Source organism: Aedes aegypti, chromosome 3, assembly GCF_002204515.2.
Source record: "Aedes aegypti strain LVP_AGWG chromosome 3, AaegL5.0 Primary Assembly, whole genome shotgun sequence".
Lineage (NCBI taxonomy): Eukaryota > Metazoa > Arthropoda > Insecta > Diptera > Culicidae > Aedes > Aedes aegypti.
The window spans coordinates 170854001-170876360 of NC_035109.1; the positions used below are offsets into that span (position 1 = coordinate 170854001).

At 39.6% G+C, this 22360-nt stretch overlaps 1 protein-coding gene across 1 annotated transcript in view; it reads right to left on the minus strand.

Moving 5' to 3' along the window:
* Positions 1-7450: 7450 nt before the first annotated feature.
* The window catches only part of LOC5568663 (MICAL-like protein 1), a 47659-nt gene continuing 32749 nt past the window's right edge, over positions 7451-22360 (minus strand). The window contains exons 5-9 of the mRNA XM_021852021.1: positions 15465-17818; positions 8454-8589; positions 8327-8398; positions 8077-8256; positions 7451-8021 (exon numbers count right to left, since the gene is read on the minus strand). Coding sequence (XP_021707713.1) covers positions 7929-8021; positions 8077-8256; positions 8327-8398; positions 8454-8589; positions 15465-17818 — 2835 coding nt within the window. The 3' untranslated portion in view covers positions 7451-7928. The remainder of the gene's footprint in view (positions 8022-8076; positions 8257-8326; positions 8399-8453; positions 8590-15464; positions 17819-22360) is intronic.

Sequence of the window (22360 nt, forward strand, 5' to 3'; positions counted from 1 at the left end):
GTTTTGTGACTGCTATCCCGCTGATGATTTCATTACTAAAGGAAAACATATCTGTACGCGGATTCCATCGTAACCCAAGTATCTTTGTGTTATCTGGCTCTTGATCCTCATTCTGGTCGTCGGCTATGTTAGATGTCCATTTGTGCAGCTCAAAGCCTGCGCTGCTTAAAATGGTGATAAGCTGTTGTTTGATCTCCAATAGCCGTTCTTGATCATCATGTCCTGTCAGTGCATCATCCATATAAAAGTCTGTTTCGATTACCTCGGCAGCTTCTGGATATACATGAGCATAGTCCAGCGCAAGTTGTTTCAGACATCTCGCTGCTGCGAATGGTGCTGAACGAGTACCATAAGTAACTGTCTTGAGGCAATAGGTGCTCACCTCATCCTCTGGTGAAAATCTCCATAATATGAGTTGTAGTTGACGATCATCCTCGTGAATCTCAATCTGCCTGAACATTTTTTTGATGTCCGCAGTTAGCACGAATGTAGGACATCGAAATCTGAGCAGAATGTGCAGTAATTCGTTTTGAATGCAGGGTCCCGCCATTAAGTTGTCGTTTAGTGAAACGCCGCTCGATGTTGTTGCAGAGCCATTGAACACCGTTCTTAATTTCGTTGTGCTGCTGTCAGGTTTTAATACAGGGTGATGAGGGAAATAGAACACGGGTTGTCCGCGTTGCAAGCTGGCTTCGCTCACTTTTTCCATATGCCCCAGGTCAAGATAGGCTTGCATAAACGCAGTGTAATCATGTTGTAGTGATGGATTTCTTGCAAACCGCATCTCCAGCTTCAAAAGTCTATCCAGTGCCATACTTTTCGACTCACCAAGTTCTTGAGCGTTTGGTTTTAGTGGTAATCGTACTACAAACTTCCCATTCTCACCGCGCGTAGTTGTTTTGGCAAATATCTGTTCACAGAGTTCTTCTTCCTCTGTCCATTCACGAGCCACTAGACTATTGGTTCGGTCATTAAAGAAACTGTTCAATTTATCGCTGGAGCTCATCCGTTTGACACTTCCTCCAATTAACCATCCCAGAGAGGTGTTTTGAGCTGAAGGCATATTCTCAGCGACCTTAATGTTTCCGTTACGAAGAATGTCGAACATTACACTGATCCCTAGTAACATGTCGATAGGTCTACTTAAACAAAATTCGGGATCTGCCAGAGTCACTTCGTTGAATTGCCAACTACTAACATCTAAATCAGACGGAGGCAACATGCCAGTAATTTGATCTGTTACAAGCACATGTACAGTACTTTGATAGGTAGACGTACGAGATTTGAACGTGATGACTGCCTTTTCGCTGACAGAGCGAACATTTTGTCCAAACCCCATTATGGATATTTTCGTATATGCAGTTTTTACTCCTAATCGACGAATCAATGACGTAGTCGCAAAATTGGATTGAGAACCTGAATCCAATAATACCCGACACATAATAGGTGAACCATTATCGCAGAAGACCAATACGGAAGCCGTTGGAAGGATGGATTGTGTCGATAAATGATGAAGATCATGTTTCAAATCTGACAAATTTATTAATAAAAAAAGAGATGTAAAGTTATATGTTACGAAATTGTCTGCAGTCTCAATTACTCACGTTTCTCATAACGCGTTCGTCCCTGAGAAGTTTCTGATTGTGGTTCACGGTGTATCGATGTGTGATGCTTACGCCCACACTTGATGCAACCTCTGCTATGACACTGATCCGCTGTGTGTTTTGGTTTCAAACAATTGAAACAAAGTGAAAACCGTTTGATGATTTTAACTTTGTCTTCGGTCGATTTTTCCCCGAATCTGTGGCAGTGTCCGATAAAATGGTCTTTGTCGCATGCTGCACACCCTTGCCGTCGTGTCAAAGTTGTCGCTGTAAAAGATCTGGTTTCCAATTTCGGTCTCTTCAGTGTACCTATTTCTTGTGGAGCTTTACGCTTCACAGGAATGGCATCTAACATCTGGCATCTGCCTAGTACAAATGTTTCAAGTTGGTTGTACGTAGGGGGTACACTTCCCGAAGCTGCTGACTCCCATTCTCGTCGGGTAACTGGATCAAGCTTGTTTGCCAATTGATACACTAGGATGGCGTCCCATGATTCTACCGGCTGCTTGAGAATTTGGAGACATCGCAGATTTTTCCTGGCTCCATCAAACAGGTTCCTCAATGCCTGTGCAGATTCCACATGAACAGGCTCCAATTCAAACAGTTCCCGTGTGTGTTTTTGTACCAGTAACTTAGGGTTGTTGTATCGGCTCACGAGTAGATCATAGGCCACTGGATAATTGGCTTCGATTGTTGGAAGGGAGTCAATTAGGCCTAATGCAGGGCCTCGTAGTGAAAGCTTCAGATATTCGAATTTCTGAATGACTTCCAGCGTTGTTCGTCGGTGAATCAGGGCGTTAAATTTGTCGAACCATTCAAGCCAGTTCTCGTTCGCTCCGGTAAACGTCGGCAAGTCGACTGCTGGTAGTCGTACCATATCTCCACTGTTCCTCGTCTCTGCGTTCATCTTTTTGCTAGCAATGGTCTTGTCGAACAATGCGAGTCCAGAAACGTACTGGATTTCTACGGCGTCTCGATTTTGCGCTTCATCCGCGCACCACTGTTCTAGCAAGTTCTGAGCCTGGTCAAAATTTTTGTAACATTCTCTTAGCATGTCACGTCGAGTCTTTAATAACATCACGTCGCTCTCGAACATCGCTATTGTCTCGATTATGTTTGCAATTCTCGTAATGGCATGATTCCGTTGCACCGTAACGCGTTCATGTTCCGACTGTATCACATAGACTGGTTCCTCTACGGCTCTATTAACTGTCACTTCTTCCGACGAGCCCGCAGTGTGTTCCGGCTCTGGTGTTGACATGGTTATGTCTATAAAGATAAATTCAATATATTTAGTCAACTCGCCATTTTATTTTCTCAAATAGATACTTCGTACGTCATTCTGATTAGCTCATTTTTATAAGAACGGTTGTTTCTCTATAAAGTTCTAACCCAAATTTCTGATTTATCATAAATGCCTTGTACACTAAGAGCGAATGCAATCCGATCGATTTTGTGACTCAACTCTTTTTTTATTATCTTCAGTTTTAGGAATTATCATTTGGATCGCGACCCTTATGTCGGTCCAACACTGTATAATCGTTGTTCTCTTTTTTTTGTTGCTTCCCACATGAAGCGCCATTTTTTATGCGACCCACGTGTCGGAAAATATTTTTAAATTTATTTTCTTTTTAAGAATGCCATTTTCGAATGCGACCCTCGTGTCGCTTCAATGACACAGTTTCTTAAATCTCGCCATTTTGAATTCGACCCTTGTGTCGATCACTCTCTCAATAGTATGGAACTTTTACGACCCGCATGTCGCTTCACACAAACTCGCTATAATTTATCGCCATCAAATGAATTGAGCTAATCAATTTAAGTCCTGAAATATAAAATCAACTTTTACCTGGTATCCGCGGTTCGAAGTTAACGGTTGGCTGGTTGTAGCGAAAGTGGACGAGTTCAGGGTAAGTCGCAGAGGTGACACCTCACTCGGAGTTGTGGAGAGATTTGTAGACAAAGCAGTGGAAGCAGTACTAGATCTGTCAAATTTATTTCAGGGTTGTGTTATAAGCGGTACATTACGAAAAGGGCGTTACAACATCTTACAAGAAGGGTGTTCTTTGCTGGACTCTTCCCATGAACCCATTATGAATTCCGTACTATTTTACATCACGATTCCTGCTTATTTTTCAAGATTTTTCTTTAATATTCCTTCAAGAACTTGACACACTCCTAGAATATAAACCTAAACGTATTCCATTGATAGTGTTAATTTTGAATGTTAAGGAATTGCTTGATTGATATTTCCACAAATATCAGCAAAGAGTCCACCAGAGGCTTCGAGATGACCCGAGCAAAAGAGTCGGTTTTTGTGTTTCGATAGGGTATTTTGTTTTTTAGGTTTGCTCTTACTTGATTGGCCAGTATGTTCTTCACTATGATTGCCAATTCTGCCCGTGTCATAGGCGTCGCCAGGATTTCAGTCAGGGAGGGGCGATCGACCTTTTAAGTTCATTCTCAAATTACACGCAAAAACGATGATAATGCAGAATCTCTGCAACCTTTTGTGCATGAAACATTAAAATATGAATAACTTCAATCCTCCTTTTTCATTCACAGTAAGAAAATTGGAGCCAAAATCACGTGTAGGTAAAAATTATTTTCTGTTTAACATGTCCATTAATGGTTTGGAAAATTCACTAAGATGGATTCCGTAAACATTTTTTTCCAAAACTAGCTCTCGAATTTTTTGGCACGGTAAATGGCTGGGCATGGCGTAGGGGAAGTGGTGGAAAAATTAACACCATGCCTTTTACAGAGAAAAAACAAAATTGATTGAATCTTTATCACGCACGGACGATTTAAAGAATAAATCGGAGTGTTCAGGTTGAAACGAAGGTCAATTGAAGTGAAAATATTAACGAAAACAAAGATTTTAGAAAACTTCGCTTGATAAGTAGAACTGACGTAACTGTTAGCTAACAATTCTTGAGATTTTACAGTGAGGTGAATATCGTTATGATATGATGTGAAATCTGATACTTTTAGAATTCTTTTTGAATGGGTTACAATCATTGATGGATATATGTTCGGTTCGGTTCGGTAATTTTCAGAAATATTTGTTTTGCTCACGTTTTTTGTATAACGTTGGTTATACTACCAACAGCTGTTTATTTTACCCACATAGTGCAGGTAAAATGAACAATTACATCGGTTTTTGCTAGCGATAAAAATATTTGAAAAACTAGCTACTTTAGTCAGACTTCATGTCGCTGCTATAGATAACATCCCTATTTTTGATGTTGTATAGAGCTATACAAATTCCTCGTTATTCTATCAGAAACAAGATGATATCCATTAGGTGAAGATGAATCGAAACCAAAGTTCAAATTTTCAAGAGCACGGATCTGGAGAACCAAACACCCGTTTAGGCTGAAAACTTAATCGATTGGTCACTAGCTGGTGGTGACCAATCGATTAGGTTTTCAGCTCAAACGGATGTTTGGTTTTCCAGATCCGTGCTCTTGAAAATTTGAACTTTGGTTTCGATTCATCTTCACCTTAAGGTGTTCATTTTACCACCCTTTCCCCTACCATACCGATGGTATCGTACCAACTTTGCGTACCTGCAGGAATAAAATAGACTCATTTGTGTGGTAATTAGCTTCTTGCCAAGCAACTCCTATCCTTACCTCCTCGCGGTACAGGCCGCTTCTGCACACCTGGAGTGTCTGTACTCCACGTTAGGAGCGGCTCACAACAGCATCTGTTCCCCATGTCAGGGGCGGCTGATCATCGTCCGAGTGCCAGAGAAGGACCCTAAGCTAAACTGCGCACTATGGTCCTCCGGAAATCTAGGGGGTTGGTGTCAGGCCCTGCAAGCCAGCCGTAAAAAACTAAGCAACGAATAATCAACGAGAGAATACGAACCGGGACAATTGGCGAAGGCCACAGCGACGTAAAGGGACTAGCGATTGGAAGCTCGGTACGTGGAACTGTAAGTCTTACAACTTCATCGGGAGCACACGCATACAGGGTGTCCGCAAATTATCCGAACAGCAAAATATTGGAAAGATGATCTCGCATTGAAAAGAATGAAAAATCAATGTCCATGTATTTTTTATAATACATCTATATGTTAACACAAAATACAACTCTAAACAACAACAATTTCGAAATGATTGCTTGTTACTGAGATAGGCAAATTTGAATTTTTCGTAGACGTTTTTCCTGAGGGCCCGCTAGTCATACTGGAGATGTGTTATCCCTAAAACCTAAAAGAGATGAATCCGAATATCCTATTATTATTTGAAGTAATCTACAGGTTAGTGGCTTCAAGTTAGACTGGAAATAGAAAACTGTACGGATCAAATCCAGTGAGTTCTTTGGACATTTCTCTTCCGACATAAAGCTCGTAAAACAGCTCCTTTTAAGACACCTCAATACATTAGGGTTGGTTTTGCAATTATTTGAAATCGTAAATGTGTCAAACTTACTTCTTAAGAATATAATAAGCCAATGTTTAAAACCATGCAAGAATATTGAATTTATTATGCTTGATTGTATAGAGCCATATCTTCAAAGTTTGTACGGATAATTTGGAGTGTCCCTGTACTCGCCGACGTGCTGATGGACCGCGGAATCAGCATCGTAGCGTTGCAGAAAGTGTGTTGGAAGGGATCAATGGTGCGAACGTTTAGAGGTAACCATTTACCAGAGCTGCGGCAACACCCACGAGCAAGCTGTTCCCAGCTAGTGATGAGTAATATTGTGCATCCGAGTAATCGCTGCAACGTCGCTCAACTGTCGCGTCGCTGGACTGTTGAGCGCTTTGCAGTTTAGTGCTCCAGCGATGCATTTAAATAGTCTATTTCGCTCGAGCACTACCATGCGAAGGTCAGCGACCAGCGACGTTTTGGTCGCGTGCAATAGTTGAGCGAAGTTAGTGTTCGTTCTTGATTATGTCTGCACTGACAATATGCAGAGGCGCGTGATCGGATGGTGGTCGATCATTGAGAGAATGTGCAAGTTGAGGCTCAAAGGCCGGTTCTTCAACTTCAGCATGATAAACGTGCACAGCCCTCACATAATGACTTAAGGTGAAGATGAATCGAAGCCAAACCTCAAATTTTCAAAAGCTCAAATCTGGAGAACCAAACATCCGTTTGAGCTAAAAACCTAATCGATTAGTCACTAGCTGGAGAACAGTAAAAGTAGTAATCCTTTATAAGAGAGATTCGCGGAAGCTGACATTTCTGTCAAAGTGTGAGCCAATCGAGCAGCTAGAGCTGTCAAAGTGTGAGCCAAACGAACATGCGTTATGTTTGTTTTGAACTTTTCTTTAGGAGTAATGTAATCCGCTTGAAATTATCTCGGTAAAAGTAATTTTGCATGAAGCAAAAAAAAAAAGAAATATTTTTCTTTTTAAATTTTTGTTAATGCGATTTTTAGTTGTTGATTTTCTCGGCTGTTTATTAGTTGGGATATGTAGCTCATAGATCTATAACGAAATATAAATGATCGAAGGCACGGGTCTTAACAAGGATCGTTAAGGGATCAATAGTAGAAAAATGGTGCTGTTCTATTGCTTTAGGTAGTTTTAAAAACTTCCAAGAATAAAGATAATTTGTGTACGAACAGCACGAAGGTACGATGGGCACTGAACTGAACCGACTGCCTAATTTAGACAAAACGACAACAACATAGTCTAAATGTTTTTGTACAATCGCGAATAATCTCTGATGAAGTTCCAATTAGAAATCGAAACCTTGGAGCCAAGATAATAAATTCGTGAGCCTTCCATAAGACTGCAAGCCAGACATTATTTTTTATTAACTTTCTTTCGATAAATTAAACAAATAATGTTACGCCTTCTACATGTGTACTATTTATTGTTACTATATTCACATATCGCACAGAAAAAAGAGGCTTCCATATCATAAACGATAAAAAAGGTAAACAAAACTTAACCGAGCTAGGGACACGTCTTTTTACACGATGTATCGTTTATACATATAAATGCTTTCTGAAATGACAAATGAAACGATCACAAGATACAAAAAAAAACATAAACTTTGTTAAATCAGTATGATATGTAAAAAAAAGAAAAAAAAAATGATGACATGATTTAACAGCTAATTAACTACTTCTTTACTATTTTCTTCAGCGACATTGAAGAAAACTATGCAACAGCAACTGGAATGTATGATTGTTTCGGTTGTTCTAAGCAAGGCTCGCAGATTGACATACAGATCAGAATCTGTAACTCTGAGTAAAAAGCTATCGGTTTGAAAATATACCACTTCATAGATTGATTTAAGCGCAGCAAGTACAAACAAGCGTTATCATAAGATTGCGATACTCCGGGTGGATAACATTCTAGCAGTTGGATGATTTGGGATGCAGAAAATCAGAAAAGAATTTCTTTTTCTTCTTTTTCTCTTTGGTGCTGCTTTCGGTTTCGTCAGCATCCTGAAAATAAATCATATTGTAATACCAAGGAAAGAACATCTTACGCGGATCGTACCTTTTCCGAATCGATTTTCTTCGATTTGACCAGCTTCTTCGCCTCTTTGAGCTTTTTCTTTTCTTTTTTCGACAGCTTCGCCGACGAGTCCCCACTAGCAGCAGCCTTTTCCGAGTCGCAATCCTTTTTACCATGTTTCTGTTGGCTGGCTGTCCTTTCTTCGATGCTTTGTTTTATGCTCTGGAAGAAACGATTGAAAAAAATGTATCTTATAATCTGACTTTAGTTTTTTAAGGAATTTTATGCATACCATGTCTTCTTCTGCTTCTCTCAATCGGTCCATCTCTAAGCAGTCCACTACCTCATTCCGCATCTGAACAATCTGTATAATTAAAAAAAACTTAGACATGGAACTGAAACTGAAAGATTTTCCTAACCTCAACCAGCCGAGCAATTAGTGCTTCCTCTTTTTCCTTGTCGGAATCGGTTTTGTTCCGTTCGGGTTGTGCCATCAGCAGGCGAATCTCATACTCCAAATCAGCTTGCTCTTGCTCCAGTCGGTGCTGACGGCGCCTGTATGAATAGACAAGATTATTACATTGATTATTACATTGAGATTTTTTAAAATGGCTTGTGAACATGACGAAATTACATTTCATTCTTCGAAATAATCAATCTTTAAGTTAAATCTTTATTTATTTATTTATTAGTCTTCAACAGAGCTCTTAAATGTCATGAATATCATGTGACTTTGACAATTGAATATTGCTAATATCATCCTTCCCCGTGAAAAAAAGTCATCGGGAAATGTTTTTACCGGTGACTTTTTCCGAACTACCATCAGTTGACAATATTTGCTGATGCGATATTTCGCTTGGAAGAGTGCTATAAGCATTTTAAATTTCAAATTTTTTGACATTTAACAGACTCTTTAATCTTTAATTTGGTATCACTCTACGAAACAAACAAACTGAATTAATCAGGCCTACGCCCTACCCGAGCCAGTGATTTTCGATGGCGATCGATTTGTTTTGAATTGTTGGCCATCGCTATCTTTGAACAATGACCTATAAAGATTTGTAACTATGGTTGATCGGGAAATAGGGATCAAAACATCCAAAAATACCAAGAACTCGTCCAGCTAGATTTCACATATAATGTTTAGATACAGAGTTTCGTATAGTGGGAGAGCTGATGGAAACCACTTAAAAAATGATTTAAAAAATTGATTTGATGGGAAAGAAAGAAACTCATCGCACCCCGCCACGGCTTTATGCGGAAACCTGTGCAATGTATTTGGATAATCATGCAGATATCCTGAGAGGATGTAGGATGATTGAAAGGTGATTATAGCACTACGATGAACACTCGAACGACGTGTAAAGAGAAATCCTAAATAGGAAGGAACAAAATAGACCCTTCTGTGCGGTCCTAGGACTCCCGAGCAAAGTCGAATAACTGGATGATAACAAATTGATAACAACTTTTATTATCGCTGTTATCATTTTGATATTTTGTTATCAATGATAACCGAATGATAACAAAATTTGTTATCTTTGTATCCGTAACAGATATTTTGGATAACAGTTTGATAACAAAATATGTTATCATACATCTTTCCCATAACATTTTTATGAAGCGGATTTCGTCATACAAAATTTTATAAAATTATTTGGAGCGTAAATTTAATCCAAAACACTCATCTCTCAAAAATTTTCCTTGATTTATGACAATAAAATTAAAAAATATATGATGATTCAGATTTAGTTATCAACTTGAACTCAATGATAACATAATTTGCTATTACTTTGCTATTCAACAAACAAATTTGAGTTCTCATTTTTGTTATGTTGGCTCTTAATTCAGCCAAGGTGATAACAAAACCAGTTATCAAATGATGATAACCAGGTAACAAGATTTGTTATCATTTTGCTATTCAACTTTGCTCGGGTTAGCCTCCTGCCCAGCAACTCCTATCTCTACCTCCTCGCGGTACTAGCAACCTTAAGGAAGATCGGGTAACCAACCCCGGTGGTAACTTTGTCGTATGCTGACAGGGAAGGGAGGGGGAGGGGGTTGGCTTCTGAAAACCTGGAGCGTCTGTACTCCATGTTAGGAGCGGCTCACAACAACGTCTATTCCCCATATCAGGGGCGGCTGATCATCACACGCCTGCTCACCGATGTGCTGAACCGCGGATTCGGCATCGTAACGTTGCAGGAAGTGTGCTGGAAGGGATCAATGGTACGAACGTTTAGAGTTAACCATACCATCTACCAGAGCTGCGACAACACACGAGCTGGGAACAGCTTTCATAGTGATGGGCGATATACAGAGGCGCGTGATCGGGTGGTGGCCGATTAATGTGCAAGTTGAGGCTCAAAGGCCGGTTCTTTAACTTCAGCATAATAAACGTGCACAGCCCTTACTCGAAAGCAATGATGATGATGATAAAGACGCTTTTTACGTGCAGCTCGAACGCGAATACGGCAGCTGCCCAAGTCACGACATCAAAATCGTCATAGGAGATCTAAACGCTCAGGTTGGCCAGGGGGAGTAGTTCAGATCGACTATTGGAAAGTTCAGCGACCACCGGCTGACGAACGAAAACGGCCTACGACTAATTGATTTCGCCACCTCCAAGAAGGGAGGCTGCAAGGCTCGAGGGATTAAAGTTGAGTGGACTGTGCCGTATACCCCCGAGTAAAACGGGCTCAGTGAGCGTCTAATCCGGACGCTCGTCGGAAAGGCTAGATCTATGTTGGCGGACTCCGGTATTGGTAAGAAGTTCTGGGGGCAGGCTGTTGAGACCGCCGCTTATCTGACGAACAGGAGTCCGACTGCTGATGTCGAGTCAAATCATACGCCATATGAGTTGTGGGAGTCGCGAAAGTCGAATGTATCAAATATTCGAGTCTTCGGAAGCAGAGTTTTCGTTTATGTCGCAGGAGCTGAGAAGAAAGCTGGATGCTAGAGCTTGGAACGGTATCATTCTTGGGTATTCGCACAATGGGTATCGTGTTTTCGATCCGGTTAAGAGGAAGATCGTCACAGCACGAAATGTGGATTTCATCGAAACTGGTAGTGTGATGAAGAAGTCAGCGGATCAGTTCGTGAAACTGCCTAGAGCTAACGCGGAGGCTGAAAAGGACGAAAATGATGTCAAACCAGCTGAGTATCCATCGGATGATGAAAATGTTGGCCCAGAAAGAGATGTTGTATCGAACAATGTGGATGAAGTTTCGGAATCTGATGAATACGGAAGTCTGGAAGAGGACGAAGTGGAAATTTCGGACGAAGCGGTAGAAGGTTTTCCCAAACGGAAGAAGAAGACGCCGGTTTGGCACCGGGATTTCGACATGGAGTACGCTGGATTTGCCCTCAGTGCGATGAATTTTGTGGAGAACATTCCACGTTCGATCGACGAATTGAAGAAGCGCGACGATTGGAAGATGTGAGAAGCTGCGATCGATGACGAGATGAAATCTTTGATGCGGAATAACACGTGGTCTATGGTGAAGCTTCCAGAGGGCCGTTCGGCCGTCACCTGCAAATGGGTGTTCAAAGTGAAGGATGTTGGTTTGCCTGGCTGATAAGTACAAGGCGAGGCTCGTTGCGAGGGGTTTTACGCAGAAACTTCGACTACACGGAACTTATTCTCCGATGGCGAAGCTCAACACCCTGCGAGCGGTTCTAGCATTGGCCAACCGAGAGTGGTTGTTGGTCCACATCGAGTTCGTGCGCTCATCCGAGCAACAGGCTGATTTGATGACCAAAGCCCTCCCGGCGGCCTACTTCAAAAGGTTGCGCTCCAAGATAGGATTAGAGACCTGCGGTGGTTAGGCAGGGGTGATGGGTTGGCAACCACTGCACTCGTTGCGCCCCTATCCCTTGACTGCGGCATTGTGCTGATCGAACTTCCCGATGGGCCAGTGCACGAGTTCACTATTTGAAGTTTGAGCTGTGCTGTGTTATTTATGTGGCCATGGTAACGAGTGAACATGGCACCGCTTTCATTACTAAGACTGTGAACTGTTTCACCGGTTCGTTTAGCTATTAGTTAAAATTTTACACTTCAATAGTTGTTTTCCCCTCAAATGGTTAAATTGAACTTCGCGCTCGACCCATTTGAGCTTTGACAGTCGAGTAGTTATTTCAGAACAAAGTTGACAGATGATTAGTTATTCTCAAATTCACGGGAGTAGAAAATAATTTTCAAACTGTCAAGTTTAACCATGCTTCAGAGCAGGGTTATTTCTAACCGGAGGGGAAATAACTATCGAGCTGTCAAATTTTAACTATAAGTTAAACGAATCGGTGAAACGGTTCACAGCCTAATTAAAACGTGTTGTGTTATTCTTCCTGGCTGATCCGAAACCTTTCAGTTCAATATTGCGCTAGAAAGTCTTATGTGGAGAGCCGGGGTACGATTTTTACGAGATTCAGTCAAATTTGAAAAGGTGGCAGACCTGTACACCCACCTGAAACGCGAGGCAGCAAAAGTTGGACTGATCGTTAATGCGACCAATACAAAATACATGCAAGCTGGTGGGGCGACAGTGCTCGCCTAGGTAGGAGTGTTACGACAGACGGAGATACGTTCGAGGTAGTCGACGAGTTCGTCTACCTTGGATCCTTGCGGAGGCGCATTATCAGTGGAAGTCGGACCTACTATGGTCCCCACAAGAAGCTGCGGTCATCAAAATCAGACCCGCACCAAATGTACCATGTACAAAACGCTCATAAGACCGGTAGTCCTCTGCGGGCATGAAACGTAGATGATGCTCGAGAAGGACTTGCAAGCCCTTGGAGTCTTCGACTGTCGGGTGCTTAGGACGACTTTGGTGGTGTGCAGGAAAACGGGGTGTGGCGGTGAACGATGAACTACGAGCTAGCCCAACTCTACGGCGAACCCAGTATCCAGAAGGTGGCCAAAGCTGGAAGGATACGATGGGCGGGGCATGTCACAAGAATGCCGAACAGCAACCCTGCAAAGATGGTGTTTGGATCCGGTGGTACAAGAAGGTGTGGAGCGCAGCGAGCTAGATGGGCGGATCAAATGCGTATCGATTTGGCGAGCGTGGGGCAGAACCGAGGATAAAGGGTTGCGGCCTCGAACCGAGTATTGTAGCGTGAAATCGTTGATTCAGTGTTATCTGTTTAGAAGTTTAGAACTAAATAAATGAATGAAAGACATTTCAAAAACAATATTCTTTTCTATTCTTGAATAAACCGGGCATGTGATGCAAAATTTGTATATGGAGAAGGCTCGACCGTTATGGCTCAATTTTCACCACAAAAATAATTTCAATCTTGTCGCTTCCTTGCGACGCCGATCCACCTATTCATTTCATCATATGTTAAAATCTTCTACAGACCCCTTCACCTTTGAGTCGCATGGCTGATATAGCCACAACAAATAATATGCAAAATTTATTGAAAACAAAAAACAGAAGAATTTATGACGCAATTTGTGAAGTATTTTTGAAATATTTCTTAAGAACTTTTGAGACACTTTGCGAAAGAATTTGTTATATTTTCAGAGTTTCACAGAAGAATTTCTAATAGAACTTTCAGCGAAATATCTCAGTATTCGATTTGACAGCATCAATGATCTTCTGGACGAATTGCGAGGAAAACTTTTCAAAGAATAAGTGACATTTTTGGAAATCAATCAAATAATTTATGAAATAATAATTTTTCTTGGAAAAATATACAGTACTGGACAGAATAAAGTACGCATTGGCCGTTTTTCCATACAAAATGATCAAGTTTGGAGTCTTATATCTCGGTTTCTAGTTGTCCGATTGACCTGAAATTTTCACCGCAGCTTGAAAGTAACCTCAAATTTGCTAGACTAGAAATTCATAGTTTTTCATTAACGAACTTTTAAGTTATCGCAAATCTCAAATATTGATAAAATTTTAAAGTAAAAATAATTTTTAAATGAAAATATTTAGAGCAATATATCCTTCTGCAAAAATGTACAATTTGATAAGACACACAAATTAGCAGAACATCATTTTTCTGTAAAACTGATTGTTTTCAAAATATTTTCAAAATTAAATTTTGCAATTTTTTGCAAATTGAGAGATTTTTATTAATTTAAAAGATTGTGTTTCAAATGCAGTGATATTTTAATTAAGTAAAATCTATGTTATATCTAGGTTGTGGTGAAAATTTCAGATCAATCGGAACACTAAAAGCTGAGATTCAGATCTCCAAACTTGACCATTTTGTATGGGAAAATGGCCAATGCGTACTTTATTCTGTCCAGTACTGCAATTTAAGCAATTATTTTATTCATGCAAAAATACCTAAAAAATTGAATCACAATCAAAAACAGAATTTATTGCTGGAATAAAATACTACGGCCGATTTGGTTACATTTTTTAACACTAGGGTAAATTTCTACCATTCATCTGAAGAAAACTTGACAATGCTGAAATTCCTTGAAAGTTGAGCCTTATTTTTCGACAAAAAAAAAAAACCCGCTATGTGTTGTCTGAGAAATTCCTTTAGTAATTTTGTCTATGTTTTCAATTATGTTTTTCGGATATTATACGAGTTGAAGTTGTTTTTAATTGGCCACATTCCCGGGTACCTGAGATCTACTATAGAGTGGTCAATGCTTCTACTCGTTCTGAATATGCTGCCGAAAGCATCATCTTGAAGTTTAATTCCCACTTGGATATAGCTACGGATAATATTTACATGATTGACTGCATTCCGTATAACATTTACATGACTGACAATATTTTCTTGAAACAGGTTTAACGGGAATGGTCATATTTCTGACGATTTTTTACGAATCTTAATGCATCCGCCGGAATTTAACTTCTTTCTGATTCTAGGTTCTATGAAAATTGTTAACATCTATACAACTTTACACCGCACAAAAATACTAGCGACTGAAAAAAATGCCATTTGAACATGACCTCGGAAAATCCGGAACATCTCCGGTGTCCGGTGCAGGGTTGTGACATTAAAATATGGATTTTTTCTTCCTGTATTTCAGTATCTTGGAGTAATATATCTATATTTTAAATCTGTATCCCTAAAAATAAGTAGAGATGAGTATTACACAAGAAATTCAAGGAAATACCAATCATTTATAACTACAATTCAAAAATTTCACAAATCGGTTTAAATTTTAAGCATTTTAAAAGAATATTTTTATTCTTGATCAAAAACCTGTATAAATCTGTATAACTTTGGCATAATTCTGTTTACAGAATGTGTATATCTGCATTTTTTCAAAAAAAAAAAATCTAGTCTGTATATACAGATTTTTGGTCACAAAATATTGGAGAAAATTTGTATAATACGGATAAATCTGTATATGCCTGATGCCGCTAGTCACACGGCTACGAAGCCCATAATAAGACCTTAGTGTGATATGTAGGTTAATACACATCGAAAAAAGATTTTTAGAACATAATACTTACAAATACATCAGCTCGGCTTGCCTCCGAAAGAGTTCGTTCTTCTCGTTCACCAGCTCGAACAACTGCATGATCAAATCTTCCACCTCCTTGGAGTTGGTCTGAATCCCCGTGATGTCCATCTCCGGATCGACGCCTTCGCACCGCTCGCGGATCATCTGCTCCAGTATCACACCCTGCTTTTCCAGCCCTTGCTGTTGCGTTTCGATGATGTCCATCTCTTGCCGTATCTCCTTCAGCGGGAGCATCTTGATCGCCTTGCGCTCGGGCAACGGCATGGGCAGGGCCGGAGCTGGGCCTTTGCGTCGCTTCCATTTGCCTTGCTGGGATTTGTTGGAAATCAAAGCGTTATAGGAATCGTTTTGGGTGCTGGTTGGCGAAGTCTGTGATTGTCGGTTGCGGTTTTGAGCTTCCTTGTTGTCCTTCATTTTTTCCCACTGCCTCTCGCTTGTGGTGGTTTCCAGAGTCAAACTGTCGTCATCAATTTTCAAAGGAACGATGGTTCTGCGATAGACTACGGAATCATTGCTAGGCGCTCGACTTATGGGCTCGTTTAGATCAAAATCATTTCCTATTAAACTACTATCAAGTGCTATGAGTCGTTGAGTAGGGTTAGGGGAGAGAGAATGTGTATCATTTGACTTAGGCGTAGATGATGGAGGCGCAGGAGCTACGCGCTTCTTGCGCGGAGTTGTAGAGTGACTGGGGGATAAGTTTTCAGTGGATGTTTTCGTGATGGCTACTGGAGCATCAGGTGCTTTCGACTTCTTTCTGCGAGTAATCGTCATAGACGCTGAAGCGCTATCCAAAGATGAAGCCAGTGAAGCATTTGAGCCTCCAAATTGACTCGACATTAGTGATGTTTCCATAGAACTGATAGAATCTGTATGGTTGTGCTGCTTTCGTGGCGTTGGGACTGGAGTTCGACGAGGAGAAGGCTTGATGATGACTGGGATGATATCTTTCTCTGGCTCATCGTCTCCGTCTTCGTCGAATGGATTAGCCGGTACAGGAGGTTTAATTTTCGGAGGCGGAGGACGTGGCGGTTTGGCATTAACCGTTTGCGTTTCGTCTTCATCGTCACTACCAAATGGATTTGTGCTAACCTTTCGTGCTGGAGGAACGGGTTTGGACGGAGCTCGTACTTTATCCTCATCGGATTCGTCTCCGAATGGATTCAAATCCGAAGGGTACGCTTCGTTAGTTGTAGGTTCGTCTTCCTGTCTTTCTATAGGCTGCGATATATCTTCCATAGTTGTTGGTTCTGCGGTTGCGATATCACTTATTACAATGGCTTCATTCTTAGGCACTTCTTCCGGATTACTAATAGTATAATCAATCCTTTCATCGCAAATCACATTTACTTCAGGCACTTGTATAGGCTGATTCTCCATTTCAACGTCGTTTTCTTGCTCCTTATGTTTCTCCTCTTTTAAGTCGTCTTCCACAGGAGTTTCGGAATCCACAGCAATCTTTTCCATTTCGTTTAACGAATTTTCATTGCTATCCAGTTGAAGAGTTGCATATTCTTGCAATGGAACTGGTTCAGTAACATCTTTATTCAATTTTTCAGAAGTTTCTAAAGGTTTGTGACTTTCTACAGGGGATTCAAGAGATTCATGGTTATCACGCTCTGCAATAATAGCATCCGATTCTTTCTGTATGTTCAAGTTTTCATCTATATCTACTGTGCTTGAAACATTAGTAGGTAAATCGTCGATAGTCGATTCAACAACGATTTTGTTAGTTTCTTCAGATATTGTGGGAGCAGGTTCAGTCGCCGGTGGGCTTGGAGGCGGATCAGTCGCTGGTAGACTTGGAGGAGACTCCTCTTGTTCCGGCTCGTCTTCGCTGTCCGATGAATCCTCAAGACGAGTTGGTTGGTCATTCTTCTCTGGTTCTTTAAAGTCATCCAACTTGTCCGGCTTTTCCAACGAATCCTTGAGAAAACTACTCATCTTGGCCCGCCTAACCATGTTGGACGTCTTTTCCTCATCGCTGAGAGGAGCCGATTCAAAAAATGATATCCGCTCTAAAAGTTTGCTACTTCGACTGGTGCGAACGTTTTCTCGACTTCCGTTTACCGGAGACTCCGTCACTTCGGAGGACATCGATCGACGTCGTTCGGAGATTTGAATTTCTTCATCCGGGCACGTTTCGCAGCAATACTCGCCGTCGGTTTCCGTTTCGTAGAAGCTGCCCAACGTCAACTGAGCTCCACAGCGGGCACATTTCAAACAGGAACGGTGAAACAGTTTCTGCTCGAAGCTGATACGCTCGGCGAAAAACACCGGATTACCGCACTTGCGACAAGGTTCGCGTTTCGGGACTCCTACGAAAGCGGTTGGGTTGGCCATCTAAGTGTGAAAATTAAAGGTTAGATGATTGAATATTTATGCTGATACTTATTATATGATAATACATTTCGTGAAACCTGCTGTATGAATCTAATTTATTGTTGTGTATTCATTGCAACCAAATGCTTTTTTCAACATACCGCCAGAGTTCAAATTTATCAAGCTGTTCACAACATATCGAAAAAGATGTTTGAATTGAACATTTAGAAAAGGTTAAGAATGTAGAGTTTGTATGAACAGATAAGAATTTCTTGAATTATCAGCATGAGCGTAGCCAAACGGGGCATATGGGGTCATTGCATCCACCGCGGTCATGGGCGACACTACAGGGGGTGCTGTGCATCCCCTAAAATTTGAGGATTTCTGTGCACTACAACAGCAGTGCCGTAGCGTGCGGTTGGCCAGGTTGGCACCCGCCAAGGGCGCCAGCCTGTGGGGGGCGCCAAAATGCGTCAAGCGTATACTGAATTTTGAAAAAGATTTATTAAATAAGGGCGCCTCTTACGCCACAATTTCAAAAGAAATTCCTTAACGTAATAACGGAAAAGTTAAACAGTGCCTGAATTGCTTCCATAGACTTTTTATATTTTGAATGATTTCAATACATTTATTTCAAAAGTTAACATTATAATTATTTGATAAATCTCTAAGTAATCTTGAGAAGAAATAATGGAGTATCCAAATATTATGCACAAGGTGACGCAAGGTGAGTTTCTGACGGATTTCCTTTGTAAACTTCTTTACAGTTGGGCAAAATATTAAAAAAATCACAACCTGGAAATCCCATAATCCTGAACAACATTTTCAGAGAATTTTGTGTCAGTGAAAAACACACATGAGTTGAAAAGAATGAAATTTGTTTTTCCCTAGTATGAACCAAGTTTTATTACTGGAGAAAATTAAGCACTAATCAACTTTAGATCACATTACAATATCATTTCTGAAATGCAAAAAAAATCGTAATGAATTCTGCGCTTGTTCCAAAGTGCCTTTTATCAATAATTAAACAATTTTCTATTTTTCGTGTTACTATTTGGGAATTAAAATTATAAATTTTACCAAATAAAATTGAAAAAGTTTTTTAATTGAATCTTTTCAAAGGTTTTGAAGAATTTGTTTCTATTTTTCGGAAACATCTTGGCAAAACAAGTAAAAAAATGTTTTCTGGAGGAGTTATTAAGCAAAATTATTATGAAATATCTAGAAGCCTCTGCATTTTTCTAAGCAAACAAAAATATAGTTAGCACATTGTGTCCGCGATTTCAAGAAGAATTTCATTAATGCTAAGCTCAGCATTTTCTGCAGATGCGTCTCAAGAACAATAATGTTCTTATGAGTTACTTCAAAACATCAGATTTTGAACAGTTCTCAAGAAAATCTGTCTTGTACATCGTCTATTGATATTTATCAAATATTTTAATATTTTCTAAATTAGTAAATACTTAAGTCTCAGCATAATATTTTTTATGGTTTCGATAATACTTCCATATCGTAGTCCTTCTGCTATTTTAAAAATAATTTTTAATTAGAATTGACTAGTTTCCCGAGAACCATGCTGCTGAAGCTGTATCTCAGGCATATAAACGGTAAATATAAAACTGGAAAACTTTATAGATACAATTAAAGTTGATTTAAAGGAGGAAAGGGCCCTTCTAGTGTCATATTGAAGTTATAATTTATAATATTAACTCAAATATCATTGCCATATGAGCCTTTAGATTTGAGTTTTCTTTTGTTTTGTTACGTTATATAAAAAGATGAAGAGGTTTTGTGCCTTCTTGAGAAAAATTTCGAATGGAAATCAAAGGGGGTTTCCCTCTTTCAAAATTTCGTCTAAACTCTAAATTCCTTATAACTGTAGTTATATAATATAGTGCTAGCTTTATGTGCTTTATATGTTTGTATGTATACATTACAGCTTGAGTAGCATGGTTACTTGGAATGTTTTACGTTAACGGTAATCACATACAAACTCGCATCATGAAAACAAAATTGGCTTGGGGGCGCCCAAAGGGAGGTTTGCCAAGGGCGCCGTGAGGCCACGCTACGGCTCTGTACAACAGTACAAAGATTTATACTGTCCATAAACGCATGTCAGTCCCATGTTTACTGGATTTCATATTCACATGGGACAATTTTGCGTTTATGAGCAGTATAGACCATCGATTGTTCCACACGTCTTCGAGATGATGCGTAATACTTATTTTAAAATGAAGCCTTTAAATTGACTAGTCAATATTCTGTCATTCTACGCATATTTGTTCTGCTGTCCATAAGGTTTAGGGGAAAGTGGGGCAGTTTGGCCACCTTAAGAAAAAGTCGATAAAAGTGCTGAAAATATTATGGAAATTTTGGATCATTCTAAAATGATGAAATTTTTCATCATTCTAAAATGATGAAATTTGCAAGATCCATTCGGGGCAATATGGGCAGTTTTTACGAACTTCATTTATTTCTTTTTCTCTGAGTTTAAAACACTGACTTGTAGCATGTATATTACTTCATTTCCTTGTCAGCTTTGGGGTTGCATGTTATTTCAGATGAAATTTCAAGAATTTATGCAGTTTTCAAGGGGTGCTCATTCCACCCCATTGGCCAAACCGCCCCGACTACCCCTACATAGAACATGTGACAAGTAGGCGTAGAAGGGTATTGGGGCTATAGACGAGAGTTAAAATAATTCCTACAGTCAAGACACTGAGACATCTTGACCAATTTTTGCTGAGACTATCATCGGAATCAAAGATAGCTCGTTGGAATATCGTGGGTTAGCTCAATGAGTAATCCAGCAATAGTTTCCAAAAAAAATAATGAGGGACCGTCCATAAATGACGTAGCTTTTAGGGGAGGGCGTGTTTGCCAATTTGTGACGATGTGTGATGATAGGGGAGTAGGTAGCTTTTAGGGAAACTATAAAAAAAAAACAAGATAGTCACTATGATAGATACGATATGCTTAACTTAAAAGCAGTCACTTGAGTCAGCCACGTGAGGTGTAGCTTACATGTGAGTTTTTTTTATCCGTTTTTCACTTCACCATGCGACAACTTGAATGCTCACAAAATAATTTCGTATAGTCCATAAATACTCCTTTTATTTTTTTTTTCTCCATCAAGATAAGTCCAGCAGAAGACATAGAAACAGAAAATAGTGGTATATGCAACAAGTTGCCGAATGACGATTTTTACAGCATGAGTCGTAAATCAACTCAAAAGAGTTGCGTAATGAAAAACTGTTACGCTTCTTCATAATTTAGTGCAGGAAAGTATGCCGTTTCATGACAGATTGGCGTGATGAATAACAGAATATTACGAATAGAAATAGCAAAAATCAGTTATTATACAAATAGGAATTCAAATATTTATTTATGCATAAATTAGTTAAAAATAAAAATTCAAAATTCAAAATAAAGATTTTGTCATCACGAGTTGTACATTTATCCAACAGGGGTCGCTATTTTCACAAACAGACCCGGTAAAATGTCGCATACAATTTTACATCATATTGTAAGTCATTCATGTTCATTCATCACACCATAAAGCTCTCGTTTTTTTTTATAGTGGACTCAAAACTCTACTGCCTTTTGCCTTTTGTATTTATGTACATCCTCAATAGGATCCTATTCCGACTCAGAATCCCTCACAGTCAACTAACTTCTGTTTCTACATCCGAACCCGACTTAATTCAGCTCATTAAACGGCTGTAGTTGAATCAAAACCTAGTTAACGAAGTTATACAGAAAATCAAAGCAACTCAATTATGACATATGGAGGTAATCCGATGTCAACTTGGTATCTCCCAAAAAAACAGTACTGAAAAGTGCTACTTTTCGATATTATTATTATTTCTTTTGGTATGAAAAGTAAGCCGTTGTGTTGCTCATTCTCTTAATAAAAAGTAGGCTAATATGCAACGGAATTGCGAAAACATATGTTTACCGGCCGTTCACGTGTTTGGCAATACACTAAACTTGTAAACAAATAGATGCGATACCGTAAATTTAGGTGAAATTGATTACCGTATCACACGATTTTATTTCGTACCAATAAAGCACCGATATCAAAGTGAATCTATGGTAAATGGACGTTGTTTGTCTTAACTTGTAAATATTCAACTAAGAATCTCACTTCACAAGAAACCCTCAATAGATTTGCAGGCAATCGTTTCAAGAAATCTGCTATAGGATTCCTTCTAATACCCAACCCCACCTTTGGATGTAGATGAAATTTTGTGTATTTTTTCGTAGCTCGGAAACCAAAATGATTTTATTTTGGTTTAAACCTTGGAACATAACACGCACATAAGGAATGTTAAAAAAAGTATTATTTCATAGCCTATAAGGGTTCATTTAATGTGTAATACAAAAAGTCGAACCTTTTATATATTACTACAATCAATCTATCAAAGAAAGAGAGCATTGTGGTATTAAAATAATTACAAACCTATTTTTCCGTAAGCTACACGGAAAATGAAAAAATGTTCCAGAAAGAAAATAATAATTTAATGCTTTCACCGTAAAAACATTACATGTTTATTATTTCCA